This window comes from Salmo trutta, unplaced genomic scaffold, assembly GCF_901001165.1.
Source record: "Salmo trutta unplaced genomic scaffold, fSalTru1.1, whole genome shotgun sequence".
NCBI lineage: Eukaryota > Metazoa > Chordata > Actinopteri > Salmoniformes > Salmonidae > Salmo > Salmo trutta.
This window is the reverse complement of record NW_021822200.1, coordinates 67,483-86,876: the sequence shown is the minus strand read 5'-3', so window position 1 is coordinate 86,876 and position 19,394 is coordinate 67,483. Positions and strand designations below refer to the sequence as shown.

At 48.2% G+C, this 19,394-nt stretch overlaps 1 protein-coding gene across 2 annotated transcripts in view; it reads right to left on the bottom strand.

Moving 5' to 3' along the window:
- The window catches only part of LOC115180886 (neurobeachin-like protein 1), a 61,581-nt gene that overhangs the window by 4,396 nt on the left and 37,791 nt on the right, over positions 1 to 19,394 (bottom strand). For both annotated transcript variants that reach the window (XM_029743027.1, XM_029743028.1), the window contains 31 exons: positions 18,686 to 18,844; positions 18,206 to 18,365; positions 17,056 to 17,144; positions 15,659 to 16,243; positions 12,827 to 13,002; positions 11,312 to 11,471; positions 10,964 to 11,092; positions 10,420 to 10,599; positions 9,915 to 10,043; positions 9,597 to 9,746; positions 9,252 to 9,409; positions 8,751 to 8,875; positions 8,439 to 8,565; positions 8,160 to 8,308; positions 7,612 to 7,745; positions 7,119 to 7,220; positions 6,776 to 6,871; positions 6,505 to 6,629; positions 6,110 to 6,250; positions 5,402 to 5,532; positions 4,958 to 5,067; positions 4,588 to 4,705; positions 4,088 to 4,185; positions 3,612 to 3,728; positions 3,289 to 3,488; positions 2,761 to 2,933; positions 2,539 to 2,633; positions 2,189 to 2,305; positions 1,951 to 2,112; positions 1,142 to 1,290; positions 440 to 575 (listed from right to left, as the gene is read on the bottom strand). In XM_029743027.1, coding sequence (XP_029598887.1) covers positions 440 to 575; positions 1,142 to 1,290; positions 1,951 to 2,112; positions 2,189 to 2,305; positions 2,539 to 2,633; positions 2,761 to 2,933; positions 3,289 to 3,488; positions 3,612 to 3,728; positions 4,088 to 4,185; positions 4,588 to 4,705; positions 4,958 to 5,067; positions 5,402 to 5,532; positions 6,110 to 6,250; positions 6,505 to 6,629; positions 6,776 to 6,871; positions 7,119 to 7,220; positions 7,612 to 7,745; positions 8,160 to 8,308; positions 8,439 to 8,565; positions 8,751 to 8,875; positions 9,252 to 9,409; positions 9,597 to 9,746; positions 9,915 to 10,043; positions 10,420 to 10,599; positions 10,964 to 11,092; positions 11,312 to 11,471; positions 12,827 to 13,002; positions 15,659 to 16,243; positions 17,056 to 17,144; positions 18,206 to 18,365; positions 18,686 to 18,844 — 4,680 coding nt within the window. The remainder of the gene's footprint in view (positions 1 to 439; positions 576 to 1,141; positions 1,291 to 1,950; positions 2,113 to 2,188; positions 2,306 to 2,538; positions 2,634 to 2,760; positions 2,934 to 3,288; positions 3,489 to 3,611; positions 3,729 to 4,087; positions 4,186 to 4,587; positions 4,706 to 4,957; positions 5,068 to 5,401; positions 5,533 to 6,109; positions 6,251 to 6,504; positions 6,630 to 6,775; positions 6,872 to 7,118; positions 7,221 to 7,611; positions 7,746 to 8,159; positions 8,309 to 8,438; positions 8,566 to 8,750; positions 8,876 to 9,251; positions 9,410 to 9,596; positions 9,747 to 9,914; positions 10,044 to 10,419; positions 10,600 to 10,963; positions 11,093 to 11,311; positions 11,472 to 12,826; positions 13,003 to 15,658; positions 16,244 to 17,055; positions 17,145 to 18,205; positions 18,366 to 18,685; positions 18,845 to 19,394) is intronic.

Here is a 19,394-nt window from a genome sequence, read left to right as displayed (position 1 = left end):
GGGCACGCAACGGAACATTATTTAAAGTCTTACAACAGAAAATGGGGGAAAAAAGTCCAGGTAGCTCCTCCGCTGTTTGTCAGTTTTCTTCTGTTTGGTGCCTAATGAACACAACCAAGGTGTATGTGGCTAAGGACGGGCGGGTCATTTAGGACACATTTTTGGCACTAAAACAGAGAGAGAATGGTATGCGGTGGTAGTTTGTAGGGTGAGTTTATGAAGTTCCCTCTGAGGCAAATAAAACTTTTTTTATTGAATTGAGGGGGATGTTCTGCTCAGGGGGTCAGGGGTCAGGGCCCTGGGGGTTAAACATTAACTTGTCCCGGAGGCTCAGCCTGCGGGCGGGCGAGCGCACCCTCAGCGGGGCGAGCAGTGGCATTGCCATGAGGGGTGAGCCCTCCAGGCTCTGGGCGATGTAGTTTCTGAACGAGCTCTTTACCTCGGCCGGCTTGCCTACGCCCACAATGATGAGCTTGCCGTCCTGCAGGCCCGCCAGCACGTGGCTCTGCTCCTTGGTGACGGACACGCAGCGCACGGGCACGCGCATCGCCATGGGGGCGGCACACAGGGACAGGCTGCCCGGGGGAGAGAGAAGGGGAGGGGAGAGAGAGAGAGTGAAGGGTTGGGTTAGACAGATAGAAAAATCCCTGATATATGTACCACTAAAATCCTTGGGAGGGCTGCCTGTGTGTTTTATGGGCCACCTAAGTCTAAAGAGAGAAAAATCATATACATTATAATAATAATAATGAACTATGTATGCATTAAAATAATTATAATCTTTGAGAACTAACAAATCACCAAAATAAAAACTACACAGGGAGAATTGAAAATTCTAAAAACAATGAATTTAGAAGTATTAATATTGTTATGTTTGAGTAAAATAACAGTATTAGACATGGTAAAATGAATAGAATTGCAGGAAATTAGCTTTAATACTGCAACATTTTCTCTCAGCTCAATGGAGACATTTGTAGAAATGCAGGAAATGGGCTTAAAAATATATATGATTTTAAAATCAGCCGTTCAGCCGGGCCCATTGCCACCCTTACCACCTAAGACCCTTTTTGATACAGCAAAAACCCTGTAGATGCATGCGTGCAGTCACGCACACACAGACAAACACAGGAAACAAGGTTACCTGTACAGGTCTCGTATGGAGAGGAAGCCCTGCTCGCTGCCGATAACCAGGTACTCCCCGGACACACACATGTCTGTCACCTGCTCCTTCAGCCCCTCCGTACACAGGTGCTTCCCATTGACAGAGTACAGGTGCAGACCGTTCTTATCCTAAACAGAGACAGGATCAGAGACAATCATTCACCAGGACCCAATCATAATGTACCATCTAGTGGTCAACTAGCGTTTCGCTAAGCACCATGGTACAGTACGTCATACTTCCTAACTCACCAACTAAGTCAGTCACTCACTCACTAAGTAAATAACTCACTCACCCTCTATAGCTCACCAAGTAGCTCACTCACTAAGTAAATAACTCACCCTCTATAGCTCACCCACTAAGTAAATAACTCACTCACCCTCTATAGCTCACCCACTAAGTAAATAACTCACTCACCAAGTAGCTCACTCACTAAGTAAATAACTCACTCACCCTCTATAGCTCAACAAGTAGCTCACTCATCAAGTAAGTCACTATGGCTGCGTTCAGTCAGCCCAATTCTGATATTTTTTCCACTAATTGGTTCGTTGACCAATCACATCAGATCTTTACACATCAGATCTTTCTCAGAGCTGATCTAATTGGTCGTGAATAAAAGATCTGAATTGGGCATCCCGTCTAAACACAAACACACACACACACACACACACACACACACACACACACACACACACACACGCTGCCTGGTCAGACTCCTGCACCAAAACACATTAAGATTTTAGAGAAGACAAACGAACAAAGTCACCTATTAAGAATATGTGTTAGTGTACCTTGAGCGTGGCCTTGCCCTCTACACAGGTGTGAACCACCACACACCCCTCATAAGAGATAGCCAGGTGCAGGATGGAGACAGGCAGGGAGCTCTCACAGGGCGGCCGCAGACACCGCATGTACTGGCCCCGACGCACCGTGTGGATGATCACCGTCCCGTCCTGGTACACAAACAAAATATCAGCAAGATCCATCTATCTACCAACCCACCCTCTTCAGCCCCTCCAACCCTCTTACCCGTGATCCAGAGACGGCCATATCCAGCTCTGTGCTGATGCTGACGCTCAGCACCTCGTCAGTGTGTCCATACAGCACCTGTACCGGCTTGGGACACAGCCCCACTGGACAACCTCCCTGTAGGACACACACACAACATATTCAGTCACACACTCATACACCTGGGTAGTGTTCAGCAGGGCATACAGTAATAAAACAGTTTGCAACCGAAAGCGGATATCTGTGTCAAACTGTTTCACAACCTTTTTTGTGTGTACTAAAGTCAAACGTTTCCACAGTAACAATGCAGTACAAATGCTTTCTAGTCAGTGTAGTGTATTCCAATAAACCCTCAGCTTTCATGATCTCACCTGCTGCAGCACCTGCCACACCATACAGGTGTTGTCCCTGGATCCGGAGATCAAGTGGATCCCACAGTAGTCTGTCGACAGGCACGTCACTATGTCTGCAGAGAGAGAGAGGAGAGATGACACCAAATAATTACTATACTGTATGTACAGACAGTGTGTGTGTGTGTCTGAGTGTGTGTGTGTGTGTGCGTGTATGCATGTATGCGTGTGATCCATCTATACCCATGTGTCTGATGTGATGTCCCACGGTCTTTCCCTTGACCAGGGAGGTGACCCTCAGGCTGTTGTCCCAGTGGCCACCGCTGAACAGGAGCTTCCCGTCATGGGACACCACAAACAGACCTGCCGTCACCTCCACGCCTGGAGAGAAGGGCCCGCCCAGGACCCGCTGGGTCCTAGAGAGAGAGAGGGGGAGGAGCAGAGAGGAGGAGACCTCAGATACATAACTCACAGAACAACTTTATGACCAAGTAATGACATCAAGTGCCCTCCAAGGGTCTGTTCCAAAACGTTTAAAGTGCATTCTGTCTGTCTGTCTCCCATCCTGGAGATGATCACAGATCTGTATGTGCTTGGATACGTCATGGCAGAGTTTCCATCATACTGCTGTGACAAACCAAACATTCTCAGATGAGTGATTACATCAAGGAATGGAGGTAAGAACTCAAACAGGGCTCCCGGTCTCCCAGTCAGACTACAACGCCCCACAGTTTCAAGTAGAAGAGGGGGCGGTGTTGGGGAGGGACTGACTTGGGGTTGGCCACGGAGGGGTCCTTGATGAAGGTAAAGTAGTTGGAGATGTTCTTGTCATAAGGCAGCCAGCCGTGGGTTCCCATCAGACAGTTCTGACTCAGGGTCACCATAGTGTCTGGGCTGCCCTGGGTGATGAAGGAGTGGGACTGGTTCTTGGGGACCACAGCTTTCACCAGAGGCACGTTGTCATTGATCCCCTACAAATCAACATTTATTTATGAAGTCGTTTTTCAATAAAACAGTTTTCATAAAGTACTTTACAATAACCAACAAAGAGGGTCATGATCATATGCTTTGGTGTGTGTGTTTTCAAAACGAACCTCGACAAAGAAGGACTTGAGTTCGGCAAGGTGCTGGAAGATGCTGAGGGGCGAGGCGTCTAGTCGACCTTTCCTCTTCTCCACCTCCTCCAGAGAAAGACGTACAGGGTGTGGCTCCTATACACACAGACAATACATCACTACAGCCCATCTAAAACACCTGTTCTAAACTAGCGATTCTCAGTTAAATATCCCTGAGTAACCCCACCAGCACCCATTTCTGTTGTAGCCCTGGCTACACCAATCACCAAGCCGTTGACTAGTTTAATAAGGTGTTTGTCTGGTGCTACAACAATGAGTACTGTTGAAGGTCCTCAAAGACCAGAGAATCACTGTTCTAAATAACCCGTTAAAGCCTCATTCCCAATGATTCCTAATTGACCGGTTCATCCTTCAGTGTTCCAATGGGCTCATATCACCAGGAAGGCCTGGGAGGTTTCTCCTGGTCAGGTCAAGCCTTGTGTGTTTCCCAGTACCTTGAGCAGCTGGCAGGGTGTCTGTCCAAAGTTACTGATCATCCCCTCTACAGCTTTACGCTCCTTCTCATCAGTGATGGCATCCAGGTCCACTGCCCCTACAGCAAAACCAGAGACAAACGCTTCAGTAAAGTGCTATAATATAGCAATCTAGCGTTTCTTTAGCATGAGTGCTATTGTAACAGTCTATGGGTTTTAGTATTAGCATCCGTACCTTCATAGGAACAGCGTTTCTTTAGCATGAGTGCTATTGTAACAGTCTATGGGTTTTAGTGTTAGCATCCGTACCTTCGTAGGTGCAGCGTTTCTTTAGCATCAGTGCTATTGTATCAATGAGAGTCTATGGGTTTAGTGTTAGCATCCGTTCCTGTAAGATGTTATGGGTAAGACCATCTGATAAATGACCAAAATGTAACTGTACCTCCACAGGTGCAGCGTTTCTTTAGCATCAGAGCTATTGTATGAGTGGGAGTCTTTGGGTTTAGTGTTAGCATCTGTACCTTCGTAGGTGCAGTAGTAGAAGACATTGAGTGCCTCCACGGCCGCGGGGCCTCGCTGTTTGTAACCGAAGATCAGATCAATCCAGTCTTGCAGGTGGGCCGATACGTACTCAGACTCCTGTTACACAACACACACACACACACACACACACACACAGAGAAAGGCCAACACACACGGAGAGACAGACACACACACATATATAAGCCCCACAGCAATAAATCACTAAATACTACTCTCTGTGGAATGCATTTCTCCTGCACATCATGATAAAAGAATGTGTGTGATCCAATTGGGTTACAGAGGTTTTTCTCTCCGCTTGGGATAAAGCATTATGGTAATGGTGACTGTCCATGAGAAAAGGAGGCTCACCAGGGCTTTCCTGTGCTTATAAATGAAGTCCTCTGGAGACTTGGCCCATTTAGGCAGGATGACATCATTCACCCTCTCCTTGGAGATCTGCAGGCGCCCTAGATCAAAGGCTAGAGGGAGAGAGAGAGGAGGATGAACAAAGGACAGGGGAGTGAAAGTGGATTCCATCAGAGTGGCAGTGTGACCGGATAAAAATAAAACAGACAAAATAAAGTTTTAAACTGAGATTCTCCATTTGTACAATTCAGGGTGTAATTGGGTCAGTTATAGATTTTGTCCAATTTGAACAAGTTCCAGTGTTCCACAATCTGAACCGGTCCGGTTGAGATGATCTAGATTTTCTCTGACTGTGTGAACACCACAACAGGAGGCGTGTTCGTACGGTCTGTCAATCAACATAGCCAGTGTGTCTGTGATTCTCTACAGACATGGAGCTCATCTCACCGTTCTGATTCTCCAGGAACTCTGGGAAGTAGAAGAACTCTGGGATGAGCTCCTTGACGTCGTTGGGGTTGTCCGTGAGGGTCTGCCACAAAGCTGGGATGGAGTGGAACTGACGGTCCGCACAGTCAAACCTGGACCGAGGGAGGAAGACCAACAGCCAATGCTCTTAAAGAATACCATAGTACTACATTTTACATTTACATTTACATTTTAGTCGTTTAGCAGACGCTCTTATCCAGAACGACTTACAGTAGTGAACGCATACATTTCATAATTATTATTATTATTTTTTTCTGTGCTGGCCCCCCGTGGGAATCGAACCCACAACCCTGGTGTTGCAAACACCATGCTCTACCAACTGAGCTACAGGGAAGGCTACTAGAGACCAGATGGTTTTGCTGACCATGTGACCTGACCAAGACAAACTGTGGATCTAGTAAGGCTGTAGCTTGGTGAGGGAAAGACCCCTGGCCTTACTGACATCAGTACAATAGCACCTCTCCAGACAAGAGCATAGATACAGCAGATTGTCAGTTGGAATACACGCGTAATCACAGAAGTAGAATGACTAGAATTCACAAAGCTGCTCAGACCACAGTAATTTGACTGGTACAACCCCAGCACTGATAACTCTACGGACTTTAATGCTGTTAACTTCTGGCCTGAGTTGTCTAGTCTGATTCCCCCTCACCAAAAGCCATTGCTTACCGTCCACTCTGTAGCGTGATGTGGAGGGACGTGAAGGGTTCCACGCGGATGAGATAGTGCATGACTCCTGCTGCGTTGGAGTAGTGGGTACCGTAGTGGAACCGGTCGATGGTCCCCGTGGGGTCCTCAAAACTCTCATACCTACAGACAGGGAGACGTGGACTGAACATTAGAATGACTTACTATATTTACTAGAATAGAATCCAGTTATTGCCCTCATCGAGACATTTCCTCAACGGTAATAAAGTGTTGTATTGCAGTAAGTCTAATTCTACGGACGAGGACACTTAAGTAGTGAAGAGAATGAATGAACACACTGCCACCCTGGAACATGTGACATAATGCAGGTATGTAGACGCAGCACCAGCTCAGTGAGAGAGGTTGAGAGAACGTACTTCTCCCGGACAGCCTTGGCGTTCCGCTCGTTGAGTACGGCCACTGGCTTGGACAAGTCCCGGAACACCCCTGGGTCTGTCAGGTCCAGCTCCTCTGACGTGTAGTCCGACAGGATCCAGGGGAACTGGACACACGCACACACACACACACACACACACACACACACACACACACACACACAATTAACTAAACCATGAACACCCCTTAAAAGAGCACCAAGATGGTATATTCCACATCTTCCCCCATAGGGTCCGTGTTAACAGAACGTACCACTGGGTACTGAGACAGGTCGTTGTAGGTTCGGCCCGCGATGGTATTCAGCTGGATCAGGTAGTCAAAGTTGGTCATCTCTCGGTTCACCCATTTCTACCAAAGACGAGCGAGCGAGAGCGAGAGAGAGAGGTTTAACACAACCTGTCAACACAATACCTGAGACCATACTGACAACTTAACATGGGTCATGCTCAGTAGGGCATAACGTAACAAAACGTTTTGCAAAAAATAATACATCTGTTCTTATTAGACCAGTTCAGGGAGTATCACCTCCGTTTCAAACCACTTCCTCCCTACTGAACACGACCTTGATCTCCCATGTGAACTTTTGACCCCTAACCTGTGTGAGTCCGGAGGCCTTGAGCAGCTCCTGTGGTGAGCGTGTGCCGTACAGGCTGAGGGAGCGCAGCAGCAGCATCCTACTGTACACCTTGTTCCGCACCTGTCAATCAAACCACACAGACCATTCCAACATGAGGGGGTCTGTTCAAAAGCGTGAAATCTTTCAGAATGCTCAGATCAAAATATATTATGTAGAACAGATATGATGGCCTGTCATGTAGAATAGGGAGTAGTACAGGTTCTATTTGTTCTTAACGTTTTACTGTACTCAACACACCCCAGTACTCCAGGCCTATGTAGTCATTCCTCCTACATAAGTGTTTTCAAACCGCTCCTCAAACATTCCCCATCTACTTACTTGGTCTATTCCAGGACTAGCCCTCGAGTTGAATCAGGTGACGTGCTAGTTCTGGAATAGACCAAGTTGTGAAATGGATGGGGGTACACCGTTCTCAATCCAGGTAAAAAGCAGATACCAGAACTGGCCTGACCTCTTTCTTAAAGTTGAGGAAGTAGTTGGTCTGGTCTATGAGGAAGATCTCCAGGGCCGAGCGGCGGAGGTTGTACCTTCGCAGGTGGATCTCCCGGATCTGAGATAGAGGCCACTTAAAGTCCTGACCAACACCTGGAAGGACAGACAGCAGAGGGTTGGTTATGTATCATACATAAGGCCAGGAGTTTGACCTAACTAGGTACTTGACCATGGCAAAACTCCAGGCCCTAATCTTAACCCTTCGTCATTACATGACGTATTAATATATGATGTGTATTGCATGTGGGAGCAGCACAATGAGAGTCTATCAGTGAGGTATGTATCTATTGTACATGTCTAGTCATAACCCATCCATAACCTCTGGTTTATCAACTCCTGCTCCACTCGCTCACTCTCCTTCAGCCTTCCTTTCTCTCTCCTTCTTACTAACAGCAACTCTTCCTCTAAAACCACTATTTCATCCCTTCTTCCTCTCCTCCCTCCTCTTTCAGGAGAACCCTTCCTCTAACCCCTACGACCCTCCTATCTTCCTCTCTCTCTCCTCACCCTCCTCCTTCTCTGTGCTGCTGTCATAGAAGTAGATGTGCTGGGTGGTGAGCTCCAGACGTCCAGGGCTGACATCCACCTGGGTGACCAGCTCACAGTCCTCCCACAGAACCAGCTTCTCCTTCTGGCCTGCCTCCTCCACCTCCCCCCTGGAAAGAGAGAGCGAGACAGAGATAGAAACAGACAGATCGGTGACCAAGTCCATTCACGTTTGTAGTCAAAGCCACCCAACAGTCTACGACAGACAACAATTGTAGACAACGTTGAGAGTGTACTGACGTGTTGTTTGTCGCTGCGGGGTCGTCTTCAGGCAGCTCCAGAATGTCATCCTCCAGGTCGCTGACCTTTACCTGCTTGACCGCCTCCAGCAGTAACGACTCAGATGTCACCCTCTGCTGCTGGACACCTGGGGGACGAGGGAGAGGAAGAGGAGGAACGAGAGGCAGAAGAAGAGTTAGAGGAGGAGGAAGATGGAAGAGGAGGAGGAAGAGAAAAAGGGTCAGTGTCTGCAGCTAACATGGTGGTTTAATCAGACTCCAGCGATGCCTATCTGTCTGTTGTCAAGGGAACCAGTGAAGCTGCCTCTCTTACCCAGGTTGTCCCTGAGAGCGCTGGCCTGCCGGTGGTCCTCATAGTTGTAGTTGGGCACCAGTTTGAGTCTCATGCGGGAGTAGTTCTCAGCGCTGGACACTCGCCAGTGCATCTCACTCTGCTGCCTGAGAAAACAACAGACAGGAGAACGTCAACCAAGTTGCATGAACTGAAGAACAAACTGAACGTAAGAAAGATACCCAGAAACTCTTCTAGGGAGTTGTTCCTAGCCACTAGCCACTGTGCCTCTGCATTGATGGCTCTTTGGGGGTTTTAGGAGGGGTATCTGTAAAGCACTTTGTGACAACTGCTGATGTAAAAAAAAGGGTTTATAAAATAAACTGCATTGATTGATTGACTGGAGGACAGTGGACAACAGTTCTTTGGCTGATCATGCGTTTGCTGTGGTGTTGAGGTAATTACCAAAGAAGTCCTATAAACATATATAATACTGTATATATGATATGTAGATATATATATTAGAATGTGTGTGGCCGGTACCTGTCTGCCCAGGGGCCTCTCTCACACACCAGGCTGCGGCGTGCTCCTCTCCACTGCCTGAGGACGGCACTGTGCTGGCTGTGAAGCTGCTTCAGCATGCTGTTGTATCGCAAGTTCTCCTGCCGGCCGCGCCGAGAGAAGGGCTCCACAAACTGCTCCTGAGGGACGGCGGGGCGAGGAACAGGGAGTCAGTGTGTTCTGGTGTGTAGAACACCACAAGGCAATATGCTCTGTGTTACTGTGACCTGACATTACATTTCCATGTTACAGCAGTATTACTGGCAGCTCACTAGAAAGTGGACCTTACTCGGATCTGTGTGTGTGTGTGTGTGTGTTGTGTTTGACCTGGAAGCGCATCTTGCTCTCTCCCCTCTCCCTCTCTCTCTTGTGCAGGTTGACCATGAAGCTTTCATAGCACTCCTTCCAGAACAGAGCCATGGTCTCATGACCCTGACTAAACGTCTCAATCTCATACTGCTTCATGTAGGGGATGATCTGAGGACAGAGAACCAATCAAACCTGCTTGTTCTGTTCATCTCAGGCTCGCTCCCTCAGCACTGGACAGATTTATCAAAAAAGGATTTTCTCAATACGTTTCTTTCTGCTCTTCAAGAGTTGAATGACTTAGCAATGATTTAGTAAGGCATTGAACCAGCTCCTCACGTATTTGTCGAGGTAGACCCTCCACTCGGGGGAGTTGCAGTACAGCTGGAAGTCCTCGAAGAAGGAGGGGCTGCCGTTGGTGTCAGGCATCTGGGGGAGGTGCAGCTCCATGTACAGCAGCTTGTTCACCTGCAGACAACAACATAATACAAGAGATTAGACAATAATACAAAGTGTTGTGAGGTATTGACATGTTACAGACCAAAAGCATTTTGTTTTTATTCATTCGATTTAAATAATGGTGGCTAGTAATCCTGGACTACAAAGCATATTCAGAGAATCCATTGAAATCTCTCTTTAGTCCAGGACTATGTTTAATCTGTGTCCTAGGCACCGGCCCTTGGTGTGACAAATGTTTTGTCTACGTGCCAAGGTTTTGCCGTTATTTAAGAAAACAGTCAGCAAGTCTCTTTGGAATGTTTGATACGGATTCTACTTGATTGTGACTGTTCATCATGCATGTCTTTTTGTGTGTGTGTGTGTGTCTATGCCTGCGTGTGTGTACCTTGGAGAGCAGCGTGCGGAGCAGGGGCACCAGGCACATATAGGTGTCCTCTGTCTGCCCCCCTACAGAGCGTCTCAGGATGCCCTCCACCTTGCCCAGCAGGTAACAGGCCTCGTCCTGAGTCTCCACGCTCTTGGTCTGCAGGATGCCGTTCAGCTTGGCTGTGGCCAAGGCACACACCTGGCAGGAGAGGAGATCACTTACACACACTTCTTATCTGGAGGTGATAAAAACATGATATAAAGACAAGCATTCTGAATAAGATGACCTGATAGTTCATATAGAGAATAGTATCTTAAAATAAGAGGGGTGGGGGGGACGTGATAGAGGGTTATAGTGCCTTCTATGAGACTTAGGGTGAGGCGGGTCGCCCTCAAGGGGGACGAAGCTGAAAAGGTTTGAGTACCACCGGTAGACTGAAAGTAGAGGTATGAAGTGTACAGTTGAACCCACTAACTGTAAGTTGCTCTGGAAAAGAGCGCCTGCTACATTACTCAAATGTAAATGTAAGTGTGTATGTATGCGACACTGGAGAGCTTCTCACCTGGGGTTCTTCCTGGGCCATGAAGCCCAGCAGAAGCCTCAGGCCCACCTGGGACAGCTGCAGCCACTGGGCCCCTGACGAGTACCACACCATTAGACTGTCCATCAGAGTCACTGTCTCCTCCAGGACCTAGAAGAAAACAATCATGGAATCAAATCACCTCTTACATGGATTGTTATTCAATTGGTTTATAATTATTTAACATAGCCTAATTGTGGATTGCAGTCACTCTTTGGCAATAGACTGATTTCAATGTAACAAATGTCTTCATATGTCAAATCACTGAACTATCACTTTACAATGGTATGACATTCATACATACTGCCAAAGATGGAGTAATAACAATACCTTCTCTGTCCACAGGGCGGGGTTGACCAGGCCCTCGGCCTGCAGGAAGTCCTGCACAACGTGGAGCAGCCGCACAGCGTTCTCGGTGTGCTGGGGCAACATGGCCGCCGTGGCCTCCCGGTTGTCAGTCACAGCCCACTCCAGCATCCTCTCCATCAGACTGGGTGAGAGGGAGGGATAACAGAAGGAGAGGAGAGGAAAGTAAAAGAGCGAGAGAGAGAGAGAGAGCGAGACAGAGAGATAGTGTCAAACAAAATGTGAATAAACACCAGAGAACCAGACTCTTCAAGACTGATGCGACTGAACACTAAACATATTGCACATTGAACAGCCACAACGTCACCCTGCAGGCTGGTTCCTACTCCTCACTACAGTCATCACGTCACCCAGCAGGCTGGTTCCTACTCCTCACTACAGTCATCACGTCACCCAGCAGGCTGGTTCCTACTCCTCACTACAGTCATCACGTCACCCTGCAGGCTGGTTCCTACTCCTCACTACAGTCATCACGTCACCCTGCGGGCTGGTTCCTACTCCTCACTACAGTCATCACGTCACCCTGCGGGCTGGTTCCTACTCCTCACTACAGTCATCACGTCACCCTGCAGGCTGGTTCCTACTCCTCACTACAGTCATCACGTCACCCAGCAGGCTGGTTCCTACTCCTCACTACAGTCATCACGTCACCCTGCGGGCTGGTTCCTACTCCTCACTACAGTCATCACGTCACCCTGCTGGCTGGTTCCTACTCCTCACTACAGTCATCACGTCACCCTGCAGGCTGGTTCCTACTCCTCACTACAGTCATCACGTCACCCTGCAGGCTGGTTCCTACTCCTCACTACAGTCATCACGTCACCCTGCAGACTGGTTCCTACTCCTCACTACAGTCATCACGTCACCCTGCAGGCTGGTTCCTACTCCTCACTACAGTCATCACGTCAACCTGCAGGCTGGTTCCTACTCCTCACTACAGTCATCACGTCACCCTGCAGGCTGGTTCCTACTCCTCACTACAGTCATCACGTCACCCTGCAGACTGGTTCCTACTCCTCACTACAGTCATCACGTCACCCTGCGGGCTGGTTCCTACTCCTCACTACAGTCATCACGTCACCCTGCGGGCTGGTTCCTACTCCTCACTACAGTCATCACGTCACCCTGCAGGCTGGTTCCTACTCCTCACTACAGTCATCACGTCACCCTGCAGGCTGGTTCCTACTCCTCACTACAGTCATCACGTCACCCTGCAGGCTGGTTCCTACTCCTCACTACAGTCATCACGTCACCCTGCAGGCTGGTTCCTACTCCTCACTACAGTCATCACGTCACCCTGCAAGAATATTTAGTAACAAAATGGTGTCTTTTTAAACTAATATCTTTGTGAGACTGGACCTTTTTAATTGAACGTAATATCTCGTGTTTGTTGTCTAAATGGAACTGTGCATTCTGCATATTTTCAGTCTTGTCAACTAGGAATGAAATAAATCAACTGTAAGAAATGCCTGTGTCCACCTGAGCTTGATGTGGTCGACAGGCAGCAGCAGCTCGTTGGTAGCGCCCAGCTTGGTGAGGGCAGAGAACACCTGCCCCCGCTCCAGCCAGGCGGCGTCGTCCGAGCCCTCCACGCCTCGCCACATTACGCACAGCACGATCTCCAGCAGCATGCGAGACAGCTCCTCCTCCGTCCGCTAGGGGGAGACAGAGAGGAGGGAGTCAGTGAGTCACATCCAGGTACAGATAGACACAGAGGGGTCCCCTGTGTCTGAGGGACATAGGAACACTCTGGCACCACAGAGGAAACCAATAGCGTAGATACAGAAGCCCCCAATAGGGTGGATACAGAAGAAACCAATAGGGTAATCTGGATCCCTACCAAGAATTAGCTTTCAAATATCCAATTTGAGCAGCTGAAGGAAAGGAAGACAATTTATACTATTGATATACAGCCACTGACTAGCCAGACTGTTCCTAGGGCCTTCAGGAAACCACCTAGAGGAAACCACTTTAGTCTATTGATATACAGCCACTGACTTGCCAGACTGTTCCTAGGGCCTTCAGGAAACCATCTAGAGGAAACCACTTTAGTCTATTGATATACAGCCACTGTGACTAGCCAGACTGTTCCTAGGGCCTTCAGGAAACCACTTTAGTCTATTGATATACAGCCACTGTGACTAGCCAGACTGTTCCTAGGGCCTTCAGGAAACCACCTAGAGGAAACCACTTTAGTCTATTGATATACAGCCACTGACTTGCCAGACTGTTCCTAGGGCCTTCAGGAAACCATCTAGAGGAAACCACTTTAGTCTATTGATATACAGCCACTGACTTGCCAGACTGTTCCTAGGGCCTTCAGGAAACCATCTAGAGGAAACCACTTTAGTCTATTGATATACAGCCACTGACTTGCCAGACTGTTCCTAGGGCCTTCAGGAAACCATCTAGAGGAAACCACTTTAGTCTATTGATATACAGCCACTGTGACTAGCCAGACTGTTCCTAGGGCCTTCAGGAAACCATCTAGAGGAAACCACTTTAGTCTATTGATATACAGCCACTGTGACTAGCCAGACTGTTCCTAGGGCCTTCAGGAAACCACTTTAGTCTATTGATATACAGCCACTGTGACTAGCCAGACTGTTCCTAGGGCCTTCAGGAAACCATCTAGAGGAAACCACTTTAGTCTATTGATATACAGCCACTGTGACTAGCCAGACTGTTCCTAGGGCCTTCAGGAAACCATCTAGAAGAAACCACTTTAGTCTATTGATATACAGCCACTGTGACTAGCCAGATTGTTCCTAGGGCCTTCAGGAAACCATCTAGAGGAAACCACTTTAGTCTATTGATATACAGCCACTGTGACTAGCCAGACTGTTCCTAGGGCCTTCAGGAAACCATCTAGAGGAAACCACTTTAGTCTATTGATATACAGCCACTGTGACTAGCCAGATTGTTCCTAGGGCCTTCAGGAAACCATCTAGAGGAAACCACTTTAGTCTATTGATATACAGCCACTGTGACTTGCCAGACTGTTCCTAGGGCCTTCAGGAAACCACTTTAGTCTATTGATATACAGCCACTGTGACTAGCCAGACTGTTCCTAGGGCCTTCAGGAAACCACTTTAGTCTATTGATATACAGCCACTGACTTGCCAGACTGTTCCTAGGGCCTTCAGGAAACCATCTAGAGGAAACCACTTTAGTCTATTGATATACAGCCACTGTGACTAGCCAGACTGTTCCTAGGGCCTTCAGGAAACCATCTAGAGGAAACCACTTTAGTCTATTGATATACAGCCACTGTGACTAGCCAGACTGTTCCTAGGGCCTTCAGGAAACCATCTAGAGGAAACCACTTTAGTCTATTGATATACAGCCACTGTGACTAGCCAGACTGTTCCTAGGGCCTTCAGGAAACCACTTTAGTCTATTGATATACAGCCACTGTGACTAGCCAGACTGTTCCTAGGGCCTTCAGGAAACCATCTAGAGGAAACCACTTTAGTCTATTGATATACAGCCACTGTGACTAGCCAGACTGTTCCTAGGGCCTTCAGGAAACCATCTAGAGGAAACCACTTTAGTCTATTGATATACAGCCACTGTGACTAGCCAGATTGTTCCTAGGGCCTTCAGGAAACCATCTAGAGGAAACCACTTTAGTCTATTGATATACAGCCACTGTGACTAGCCAGACTGTTCCTAGGGCCTTCAGGAAACCATCTAGAGGAAACCACTTTAGTCTATTGATATACAGCCACTGTGACTTGCCAGACTGTTCCTAGGGCCTTCAGGAAACCACTTTAGTCTATTGATATACAGCCACTGTGACTAGCCAGACTGTTCCTAGGGCCTTCAGGAAACCACTTTAGTCTATTGATATACAGCCACTGACTTGCCAGACTGTTCCTAGGGCCTTCAGGAAACCATCTAGAGGAAACCACTTTAGTCTATTGATATACAGCCACTGTGACTAGCCAGACTGTTCCTAGGGCCTTCAGGAAACCACCTAGAGGAACCCACTTTAGTATATTGATATACAGCCACTGTGACGTGCCAGACTGTTCCTAGGGCCTTCAGGAAACCATCTAGAGGAAACCACTTTAGTCTATTGATATACAGCCACTGTGACGTGCCAGACTGTTCCTAGGGCCTTCAGGAAACCATCTAGAGGAAACCACTTTAGTCTATTGATATACAGCCACTGTGACGTGCCAGACTGTTCCTAGGGCCTTCAGGAAACCATCTAGAGGAAACCACTTTAGTCTATTGATATACAGCCACTGTGACGTGCCAGCTACCCTGAAGAGTAGAGGAAACCACTATAGACAGGTGTCTCACCTCAGCGCAGGTGAACGACTCCCCCAATGACACGTTGTCGCTGAACAGGAAGCTGTCCTCGGTGAGGGACGCCGACGAGGCATCTGGGAAGGCCTTGGCTGACGTCTCCAGCGGCGATGGCGTGCTGACCATGCTCCCCGGCGTCTGGTTGCCGCTCTCCCCGCCCTCATAGGCACTCATGTGGGACAGGTCCAAACTCAAACCCCCTGCTTTCCCTCCCCCAGAGGCCCAGGGCTTGAGCAACTGGCCCTCCCCAATCTGACTAATGGGCGTGTCCAGAAGCGAAAGTACATCCCCGTTTTCAAGACTATCCACTGATCTTCTGGAGCTCATGCTGAGGCGGTCTTCATCCACCAGTCTTCCGGCGCTGCCTGCTCGGCCCCTCCTCTCCAGGGGCAGTTCTAGGCGGCTGCCGCTGCCCCGGCTGAGGTTGAGGTCCAGGCTGCAGGTGCTGGCAGCATCGCCCCGCCCCGGGCCGCCCTCGCAGGGGGAGCGCAGGAACAGCCTCATCAGGGTCTCCTGCCAGCACAGCTGTCTGGAGATCTCCCGCGCCGCGTCCTGCTGGGACTGGAGGAGCTGGTACAGCTAGAGGGAGAGAGAGCAGTAATATTACTACCTGAGTATTCATTACTGCTCATTTAACATTACTGACCTGTTATTTATTATTCAATGAGTATTACGCTTACTTTTATGTTATTTATTTATGTCAATGATTAAATCTTTTTGGGGGATAGAGAAAGAACGAGGGATGCAGGGAGGGAAGGAATGATAGCGAGGGAGAGAGAGGAGGAAGGATAGAGAGAGGGGAAGGAGGAATGATAGAGAGAGGGGAAGGAGGAAGGATAGAGAGGGGGGAAGGAGGAAGGATAGAGGGGGAGGAGGAAGGATAGAGGGGGGAGGAGGAAGGATAGAGGGGGAGGAGGAAGGATAGAGGGGGGAGGAGGAAGGATAGAGAGAGGGGAAGGAGGAAGGATAGAGGGGGAGGAGGAAGGATAGAGGGGGGAGGAGGAAGGATAGAGGGGGAGGAGGAAGGATAGAGGGGGGAGGAGGAAGGATAGAGGGGGGAGGAGGAAGGATAGAGGGGGGAGGAGGAAGGATAGAGGGGGGAGGAGGAAGGATAGAGAGAGGGAGATGGATAGAGGGACAGAATAGAGCTTTATGAAGATCAAAACCTGATATTTTAGCACAAGCACATAATCGCTTTTATAATACCTTAATTTCAAAGATTTCAAAGTAATATCAGGCATTTCCGTTTATGGTTGATGTTGTGATGTAATTATTATGGATATCAACATCTGGTATGTAGGAAGATGTCTGTTTCTACCCTGAGGACAGGCTTATACCTGTATGTGTGTCGTTTTATTAACTTAGTGTGTGTGCGTGCTCTGTTCCCTCACCCTATTGCACACGAGCAGGCGTACGCTGGGCCCGGCCCGGTGAGTCAGCTGGACCAGGGCCATAAGGTCCTTGTAGCTCACCACATGATCTAGGGGGGGGTCAAAGGTCAACATGATGAGCCATAGCCATATAATTTAGTAGAGTACACATTGACTGTATCTCTATCTGTTGGGCCACACCATAGTACTGGGTCATGTTCAGTAGGGCACACCGTATAAAAACATTTTGCAACGGAAGGCAGAAATGTGTGTTCAGGAAGTACCTCACTGTTTCTAAACGTTTTGTCCCAGCTGAACATAACCCTAATTGATCTGTCCATATAACTGAATGGGTAAAACACGGGTCCCGTGTGGCTCAGTTGGTAGAGCATGGTGTTTGCAACGCCAGGGTTGTGGGTTCGATTCCCACGGGGGACCAGTACGGATAATTTTTTTTAATGAAATGTATGCATTCACTACTGTAAGTCACTCCGGATAAGAGCGTCTGCTAAATGACTAAAATGTAAATCTGAAGTACACTGGAGAAACATTGATTTCCTTCTCCTGCCCTTTGCCCACACAAACCTCACTGCAGAACCGCCCTGACTCTCACCAGTCATTTATTTATTTATGGAGAGGAAGCCATTCTCTGCAGTCTGTACTCCCTGCAACTTCAGCCTCACCCGAGCCAATCATTCAGCCCTCAACGCTTCATTGATTGCCCACTAAATCACACTCCCATGGAGTCACAGGAGTAGAGCCAGCCAATCAAAACTATGCAAGGGCTGAACACCACATCTACAAAGGTCTATAGGGACAACTGGGTAAAGCGGAGTCAGGACTAATTCCTTTTTATTGGCCAATGAAATGAAACCACTTCACCTGCGTTACTGTAGATATTACTTGGGTAAAAAAACAAAAAAACATTTGTATTGCCTTTTACTATTTAATTTGTTTGCTGTTTTGTATGTATTTGTTAAGTTGCAAATGAATTACCCTTCGGACACAATAACTATTTATTGAATGGAATTTAAAAACGACGTTGATGATTGGCTGTTGAAGGAGCCGTCTCCAACCATCGAGTGATCTAGTCCCCAGAAACATATTTGAATAATGGTATGGTGGACACTGACAGGGTGTGAGAAGGGGTGGGAGGGACACCGTCACCCACCTGTGTGGAGCACCTGGTTGAGCAGGCTCTTGACGAGGGAGGGGGTGATGTGGAGGTCAGAGAAGAGCAGGGAGAGACCAGAGTATCCCACCTCCCTCAGCTTCAGCCTCTGCTTGTTCTTCTCATAGACACGGTCGCAGCGCAGCATGCGGTCAAACATCTGGACTCACACACGGCAAAGACCATTAAATGATGTTACATTAGCAGCATTCAATGTCCAAAAGAGAAAGGTCTTGTATAGTACCTAATGAAAGTATTGACTCATCTGCACAACATAACCAACTCCACATATTCAAAGTAATATTACATTTAAAAATAAATCCAGAACATTTCCAGGCCAGTAAGTTCTCCATGTCCAACACAGACAAATTCAGAAGTCCCATCGCTCAAAACCACAACACACTTAAACATACCTGTGTATTGTGTGTGTGTGTGTGTGTGTGTGGACAGGTTTATGTTATGTGTGAGGAGGTCCCTCACCTTGAAGACGAGCTCTCGGAGGCGGTCTGAGTGTTTGGTGTTGAGCAGCAGGGCATAGCAGGAGTCGGCAGCCCCCGGCTCAAACAGCAGCAGGAAAAGCTGGTCCCTGGCAGCACTGGTCTGGAGCAAACTTAGCAGCAACTCTATCACTCCACACAGCTAGACGGACACACACACAGACATTTGGTTAGCAACTCCACCAAGGCGCCCGCCCCCACACACACACACTAGGATTGAGTTAAGTGGAGAGAGCAAGTAAATGACGAGTGAGGTTTCAGGGACTGAACAGTCTAATAATGGGTAGGATGGAGAGGAGACAGAACAGTCTAATAATGGGTAGGATGGAAAGGAGACAGACCAGTCTAATAATGGGTAGGAGGATGGAGAGGAGACAGAACAGTCTAATAATGGGTAGGAGGATGGAGAGGAGACAGAACAGTCTAATAATGGGTAGGAGGATGGAGAGGAGACAGAACAGTCTAATAATGGGTAGGATGGAGAGGAGGCAGAACAGTCTAATAATGGGTAGGATGGAGAGGAGACAGAACAGTCTAATAATGGGTAGGATGGAGAGGAGACAGACCAGTCTAATAATGGGTAGGATGGAGAGGAGACAGACCAGTCTAATAATGGGTAGGATGGAGAGGAGACAGACCAGTCTAATAATGGGTAGGATGGAGAGGAGACAGACCAGTCTAATAATGGGTAG